We start from the raw sequence: 8,056 nt of genomic DNA on the forward strand, positions 1-8,056 counted from the left end.
TCTGGTCTTCTGGACTAATATCCACTTATCTGTATGCCCCAGTGTGGGGAAATGGCAGGGCCAGGAAGCAGGAGTGGGTAGATTAGTAAGCAGGGGGAGGGGGAGGGCATAGGGGAAGGATGTTTTTCACAGGGGAAACCAGGAAAGGGGCTAATATTTGAAAATGTAAATAAAGAAAATATCCAATGAAAAGGTGGGTCATTGTCTTTATCTCTAGACAGTGTTACCTGTGGCTCTTTCATTAAAAACTGTAGTGCCTATTAACTCGGCAAGGTCAATGCCCCTAGGCTCCGGAATTCCCTGGTCATGAGCCCCATCCAGCTCAAAGTCTCTTTTCTCTTGGTCCCATTTTACTCTGAAAATCTTTCTTTCTACTTTGGATTTCTTCTTTCTTTTCCAAGGAGATCTCGTTAGCATTTTGGAGAAAGCCTTTTTTTCTTGACCCAAGGAGTTTTACTGCAGATATTTTAATTCATGAAGCCAGAACAAGAGGCTGAGCTGCCAATCAAACACCCAGCTCCCATTGTTGGTATTTGAATGGGAGACACAGAATTACATTATGTAGTTTGGGGGTCATCCTTCATCAGTTCACTGAAACTTGCACCACCACCCTTGATAGCTCTCCTGCTCTTCTGTACATGCTGACTGTCTTAGTTCATTTGTGAATTGGTGGATCAGCTAGGGAGTGTGCATGTAGAGTGGGTGGACTGTAAACTGAAGTGGTCTCTGTCAGTACAGCTGTGGGTACCACTACTGAACTCAGGCTTGACAGCAAGTGCCGTTCCCCTCTGAGCCATCTCACTGGCTCTTAAGCTCCCTTGAGGTTAATTTAAGAATTTTATTTTGTGTTTTGGGTACTTTTTTGTTTGGTTTTTGTCTCTCTGTCTGTTTGTTTGTTTGATTGATTTTTGACAGGGTTGGTCAGTTTACCCTTCTCTGGTTCTTTCTGAACTCAAGTTGTATACTAGAGTAACCTTGACCTCAGAGCTTCTCCTGCATCTACCTACCTAATCCTGGGTTTTAAGTCTGTACCTGCACCATCTGAGAAATTTCATCTTGTTTGTGTATTTGTTTTGTTGTTTTTAGACAGGGTCTCTTTGTTTAAGAGCCCTAAATGTCCCATAAGCCACTCTGAGGAGCAGTCTGGCCTCGAAATCAAAGATGCTCCTGCCTCTGACTGTAGTGCTGGGATTTATGCCCTGTGCCACCCTGCCCAGCTCTGGTTTAATTTTGTGAAAGATCCTCACTCCTTAGATTTCACTGGTTGGGGATTAGTTATTAAGATAAGGGTAGCTCTGAACTCCCTGAATCAGTCAAACTTTGACTCCTGAGGGGAGGGAATCAATGTGTATGCTCCCATTCTCAGTATAAATGTATTGTTTTAGTAAGATTTGTTCTATGTGTAGGGGTGCTTTGCCTACAACTATGAATGGGCAGCCCTCTCATGGCTGCTCCCCTAGAAGGTCAGAACGCAGTTTCACAACTGCTGGAACTGGAGTCACAGATCATTTCAAGCCACCATGTAGATGATAGGAATAGAAGGTTGACAGGTGTTCCTTCTTTCTAAGCCAAGTCTCCAGCCCAAGACCCACATCCCTGAGGAATGTTGTTAGGCTGATCCTACTTGTCATAATCTAAGTTGCCTGAGCAGCCAAGGGCACCATCTCCCTCACACCTTCCTGTTCATGTTTGCCTTTGTCCATTTAGAAAGCAGGTCTTTTAGGGATCAGACTATACTTCAGCTTACAGTTTGGCTGAAGATGACATTCAAATGAGCCTCCTACCTCCCACTTCCAATTTTGAGCTTACCAGCATGCCCCATCTTGTCTGTTGCACAGAGAGTTTTAGAGAGGAATCCTTGAATGCTGGGTAGCTCCCTACCAACTGAGTACACACACAACACCCTGGCCACTATAGTAATGGAATCAATCCTTGCTCCTACCCTACCTTTTGCGTGGCTGCTGCTGCAGTTTACTGACAGAGCATCCACTCAAGCCCTTTAGCTCCAGTACCTATTCCTAACTCTGACTCTGTATTCTGTCCCAAATCCAGCTAAAAAGAATACCTTTGAATTATGGTATGTCTCTGATCAATAACAGATTAAACCCTTAGCTGATGAAAACTAAAAATGACTCTGGTCCCATGAATGAAATCCAACCAGATGTGTTTATTCATAACAGTAATCCTAGCAATAAGAAGGATTCTGAGGCAGAAGAATTTCTAGAATTAGACTTCTAAAACACCCTTGGCTTCTGAGCATGACAAGATCCCTGGAACAAATTGAAAACTAAGTAAACCTTAAGTAAATGAAAGAACAAATCAAAAAACTTGATGTTATATGGTTAATTAACAAGTGGAATGTTCATATTTATCCATGAAACTTTGGGGGGGTGGATGAGGAAGAGTGGAGAGTATGTGAATACAATTCCTTCTGATTTAACCGATGAAATGATTAGATCTTTGATCTGGAATTTGAAGGGTGGAGATTAAACCAGGAAATCCAATTCCAGTTTTGGTTGGAGGGTGTGGCTAAAATAGGGAGGGGTTAGCACAGAGGTATATAAAGGCTCCAGTTGATCCAGAGAACACACTCAGAGACCTGCAGCCTGATAACTGCCTGGTGCAGCTGGGACTTGGAGACCTATCTGCAGTGCTCAACTGGTATGTACTGGTTTTTCCTTGGGTAATGCAGTTTGATGTAGAGAAGTTTAGAGTTCTTTAGAGGAACAGGTTAAAGACCTTGGGTTTCATTCCAATTGAATTTTTAGACTCATCACCGACATACTTCTGTAGCATCACTGATATATTTCTATAGCTTGCATAGTTCATTAGTGTGTTTCATATAATTTTTTGAGACAAGTATTCTGTATCTTGTTCAAACTCTCTTAGAACTGGCCATGTGGCTCCTGGGAAGCTGGAAAGCAGTTCATTCTGACTAAACTGTTCCTTCAGGTTTCTTCTTCACTGAATTTGTGTGTGTGTATGTGTGTGAGAGTGAGAGACAGGCTCTGGCTCACACTGTAGACCTGTACACCATGTATCTTTGATTTTCTTCAATGCCCAATTGCTCGAGTGAAACTTTTGAGTTATGCATATGTATTGTCTTAGGCTTTGCGTTTCATCTTTTCCACATAGCTTTCTTCTGTGTACATGATCTGCTTACCAGACCCAGGAAACCCTAAAAATTGTAGAAATGTACTGAAGTCATTCTGCTTACTGGGAATTAATATTGATCTGCATCACAAGGATTTATGTTTGTTTGTTTGGTTGGTTGGTCAGTCGGTTGGTTTTGTTTGATTTTCGATTTTTTTTTTAATTATTTTATGTAAGTACACTGTAGCTGTCTTCAGACACACCAGAATAGGGAGTCAGATCTTGTTACGGACAGTTGTGAGCTACCATGTGGTTGCTGGGATTTGAACTCTGGACCTTCGGAATAGCAGTCGGGTGCTCTTACCCACTGAGCCATCTCACCAGCCCCTGGAATATTTTTTTAAGAATGTTTTTGAGAAAGGGTAACACAAAAAGTATTTTGATTTGAAAATTATGTGCTCATTTGGTTTTTAGAAAGACCCCGGTTGTGGGAGTCTGTCTCTCCACCACCAGTTTAGGTTGAAGAGGTAAATTGATTTCTCTGTCACTGTCAGAGTAGTAACTCTGAAGATTAGTGGTTGATGTAATGGTGAAGAAGTTTTACAAACTTTGTCTTGAAAGTATATTTTTTTCTGAATCCTTCCCAAGGAGCCTTCTGACTGGAGACCGAAGAGGATGACTGTTCAGACTCCGTCCACTCTCCAGAATCTGGCATTGCAGGCTCTGCTGAGAGATGAGGCTTTGGCCTTGTTCTGTCTGGAGGAGGTGCCTTTTCTGCTCTTCCCAGCTCTGTTCAAGGAGGCCTTTGCTGGCAGACTTAAGAAGCTCATGAAGGCAATCGTGGCAGCCTGGACTTTTCCCTGTCTCCCTGTGGGGGCTTTGATGAAGTCACCTAACTTGGAGACCTTGCAGGCTGTGCTAGATGGAATAGACATGCAACTGACAAGAGAATCTCACCCCAGGTGCGTAATAATCAAGTTGTCTTTCAGGGATCATTTGGGTACACAGTAGAGATTGTGGGTTCAGGGAGAATGGCTTCCGATGGGATCATCAGACAGTGGTGCAGGAACCTTGAAGCTATTGTCTTCTTGGACTAAGGACAGTTGTAACTGACAGTTGTCAGTGGATTACAGCTTACTCTAAGTAGCCTCTAGAATGAGCTTATTCCTGGTTTTCCCACAACCACTATTAATGGGACTAAGGAGAAATAAAGAGTACCTTAGTGGAAGGAAAGTTGTCAGGTCTACACATGCAGCTCAGGGAAAGATTCTGTAGCATGCTTGTGTGCACATTGCACTCTGTTTAAAGAAATTATACCTTACCAAAGTGGGGGAGACTTGAGTTTAGAGTCAGGTAGTCAAAGCTGACTGTGGGTAGTCACGTCTGCTGACATTTGACATGTTTCACTCCCGACAGGGGAAAACTTCAGGTTCTGGACCTGAGGAATGTGCACCATGCCTTCTGGGACATATGGGCTGGTGCAGAGGATGGTAGCTGTTCTTCAGAGTCCTTGAATGAGAAGCCTACAGTAGTGAAGGTCCTTCGCAGATATGCACGGAGGAAGCAGCTGAAAGTGGTAGCAGACCTGTGCCTCAGGCCCCGCCGTGATGAAACACAAGCATACTTCTTGAAGTGGGCCCAGCAGAGAAAGGACTCCCTACATTTGTGCTGTATAAACATGAAGATCTGGGCTATGCCCGTGGACTTTGTCTTAGAGATTTTGAATGTCTTTCATCCAGAGCACATCGAGGAATTCGAACTGAACACTGAGTGGAATGTGTTTAATCTGGCCCGTTTTGCTCCCTGCTTAGGGCAGATGAGAAATCTTCGCAAACTTCTCCTGGCACCCCTCTATAAGAATGTCTTCAAGATTGCCAATAGGACAGGAGACAGAGAAGATAAGTGTGTCAAGGAGTTCGTTTCTATCTTCTCCAAATTCAATTGTCTCCAGCATCTCTCCATGCAAGGTGTCCACTTTCTCACAGACCACATGAGTCAGGTCTTCAGGTAAGCAAGGATGGAGATCTGGGTTACCTAGCAGAGAATTTTTTTTGTCCGTTTTAAGGATTATTCATGTACAATGTCTGACAGTCAGCCACCTGGAAAAAATTTTAGTGACCTTTTAGAATATGGCCGTTATGTGTATTGATTCAAAGTCTCAAATAATTACTCCTGAAGCAAAAGACTGAAGGGAGGTAAGGAGTAGCACAGATCTGATCAGAAGAGACTGTAATTCTTCTTGGAATCACAGCCAACAAAATGATCAGAAGTGCTGGCCAGTGGTGGCACATGCCTTTAATCTTAGGACTTGGGAGGCAGAGGCAGGTGGATTTCTGAGTTAGAGGCCAGCATGGTCTACAGAGTGAGTTCCAGGACAGCCCGGCTATACAGAGAAATCCTATCTAGAGAAAAGGAACAAAATAATCAAACAAACAAACAAACAAAAATGATCAGAAGGGAACAGAGAGTTAAGGATGTAGTTAGGAGCTGGGGGAGACCATCAAAGTGAGGAGGTTAGCTCTGTGCTAAGATCTGTGGGAACAGCCTAATATCTTCCCCTACTTTCTCATGGTTTTGAGCCCCAGTACTGTGGAGTACAAGGGATATGAGGGATTGTGTGGAACTGTAAGGGATAGCAAGAGTGACTGTTCAGAAACTTGGATGAAATGCAGCTTTAAATGAGCCCACATGTAATGTCCCTAGATCCTGTCAGGACTCTTTTGTCACAGAACTTCCTCTACGTGTCTTATGGGCAAAACTGGTTTTCTGTGTGGGACTGAAGCGAGCAGATTAAGTGTGGGTGACCTTGGGTCACCTGGTCCCTTCTACAACTGTGTAAACTGCATTCCACGCTCTCCATCACCACTTGCCAGAATTAACCATCTGGTCTCACTTATTCCTAGGTGCTTGATGACACCCTTGGAGTCCCTCTCCATCACTCACTACCAAATTTCACAGTCAGACTTGGATTCCTTCTCTTGCTGTCAGAGTCTCTTTCAGCTAAAACATCTGGAGATGAAAGGCATGGTCTTACAGGTTTTGGATGTGATGCCTCTGAGAGGTCTCTTAGAGAAAGTGGCAAAAACTCTTGAGACTCTGAATTTGCAGGGATGTAAGCTGAAGGACTCTCAGCTCAATGCACTCCTACCTTCCTTCATACGATGCTCTCAGCTCACCAAGATCAACTTGTACAACAATGACTTCTCCATGCCCATCCTGAAGGACCTTTTACAGCAAACAGCCAACTGAAAGAAGATGAATGTGGAACAGTACCCTGCCCCTCTGGAGTGTTATAATGAGTTGGGACATGTCTCTGTAGAAAGATTTGCCCAACTTTGTCAGGAACTCATGGATACACTAAGGGCAATAAGGCAGCCCAAGAGCCTCTCTTTTGCTACACGTATATGCCACAAATGTGGCGAGCCCTGTGTCTATGGTCAGGGGGGTAGACTTTGTTTTTGCTGGCGGTGAACATGGATTCAGAACTTCTGCATGTGAATAAATGACAGTCTTGAGACACATCTCTCATCTGGGGTGCTCAGAGACTGACTTCAGGCAATGTACAGATACTTGGAAAGGAAAGGATGTACAATAATTGGGATTTTGGAGGCTAAGCTTGACATGGGGAGCAGACTTGTGGACTGGCAAAGGCAACTTGGATGTTTTGAGTGGACTCTGCTGGGACAGATTAACTAGATCCTTTGACATGGACTTGTAAACTTTTTGTTCTTCACTGTAATATATAATTGAATAAATAGAACATGGGTGCTTTTTTAGATGTTATTCCTGAACGTCTGAGTAGAATAATATATCTAACTTTAAGCATTTTGAGCAAATATCCTCTGGAGAGAGTCAAAATGAACACATGGATGCTAGCATGTCATGATTCAATATCTGGGGTAGGTGGATAAAGTTATCAGCTATGGTGGTTCACATATGGATATCTAGGTTGGCCGGTGGTAAAAAAATTTATAAACCCAATCTCTGTGTCTCTCACACTCCTTTTTCCTTCCTTCCTCTCACCCTGTGTCCCTGTCTGCCTGTCAACTTCACAGGCCTTGTTGCTTGGAACCTGTGAACCTGCTGGAAGTTTGCTCACAGAAAATTCCTTTCATGCTCTTCAGAAAAACAAACAAATCAACAAACAAAAGTTCATGAGCCCAAAAAGGCAATGAGCCATGTTTTAATAGTACATGTTGCTTTAGAAGAGGGAAGAATTTGATTTCAGAACTATCATCAGATGCCTCCAGCTGGAACTCAGGCTTCAGGTGTTAATCCCATTTCTTCAGAAATCTGTGGATCCTAGCATTTACAAGCACCATATGTACAATAAATCTGCATATACACAAAATTGAGAACATCTTAGAGAAAGTCACACCATTTCACACAGGTTTCAGAAAAATGAAGTAATTGATTAAAATGATATTGGTCAGTAGCAGTTCCCAGAATTTTGTGTGCCTCCAATGGTATTCCCCTCTACCATAGTGTGAAGAGAATGTGTGAAGTTTCAGGTGTTTTCATTGAGCTTAATTGGGGACCAGTAGCCCAGTTTGTTCTGTTCTCTGGTTTGAAGCCTGCACCTTAGAAGTGTGAAAGAATACTAGTAGTTTGTCCTAGAACAATATCTGTCTATTTGACTGTCAGTCCTTTTTAAGACAGTGTTTGGGACCCTTATTATTGCTCAACAGTCCTATATGATGAGTTTCTCTCTAAAGAATCTACAATACACAAATACATTAACATGCACATACACACACCAAACAAATGAATAAAAAAATTGAGAATGAAAATTTCAAGGTAATTCCAAATATTTTCAGTATGTGAAATAAACTTTTGATTCATTGTTATTCTATACCTCCAAGTACTTTACCTATAGCAATTCGTGATATCCTTAGTTTACCCATGGTGGAAAGAGAAAGACCAGTAACTAGACTTGAGCTATGGTGGTAATTAGTCACTGAGC

General features: G+C 42.6%; 1 protein-coding gene across 1 annotated transcript; it reads left to right on the forward strand.

Annotated features, from left to right (window-relative positions):
* Positions 1-2,587: 2,587 nt before the first annotated feature.
* On the forward strand, positions 2,588-6,865 carry LOC100503733 (PRAME family member 8-like). The gene is made up of 4 exons (XM_003085647.4): positions 2,588-2,661; positions 3,742-4,055; positions 4,510-5,100; positions 5,997-6,865. The coding sequence occupies exons 2-4, from the start codon at positions 3,769-3,771 to the stop codon at positions 6,340-6,342; spliced, it is 1,224 nt and encodes a 407-aa protein (XP_003085695.1). The 5' UTR covers positions 2,588-2,661; positions 3,742-3,768; the 3' UTR covers positions 6,343-6,865.
* Positions 6,866-8,056: the final 1,191 nt, after the last annotated feature.

This window comes from Mus musculus, assembly GCF_000001635.26.
Source record: "Mus musculus strain C57BL/6J chromosome 5 unlocalized genomic contig, GRCm38.p6 C57BL/6J MMCHR5_RANDOM_CTG4".
Lineage (NCBI taxonomy): Eukaryota > Metazoa > Chordata > Mammalia > Rodentia > Muridae > Mus > Mus musculus.

What these genes read in the sequence shown, in the direction of transcription:
- LOC100503733 (XM_003085647.4), top strand. Translation starts at nt 3,769, where the DNA reads ATGACTGTTCAGACTCCGTCCACTCTCCAGAATCTGGCATTGCAGGCT. An exon ending in ACAAGAGAATCTCACCCCAG is followed by an intron (nt 4,056 to 4,509) that starts GTGCGTAATAAT and finishes CACTCCCGACAG; the next exon opens with GGGAAAACTTCAGGTTCTGG. An exon ending in CACATGAGTCAGGTCTTCAG is followed by an intron (nt 5,101 to 5,996) that starts GTAAGCAAGGAT and finishes ACTTATTCCTAG; the next exon opens with GTGCTTGATGACACCCTTGG.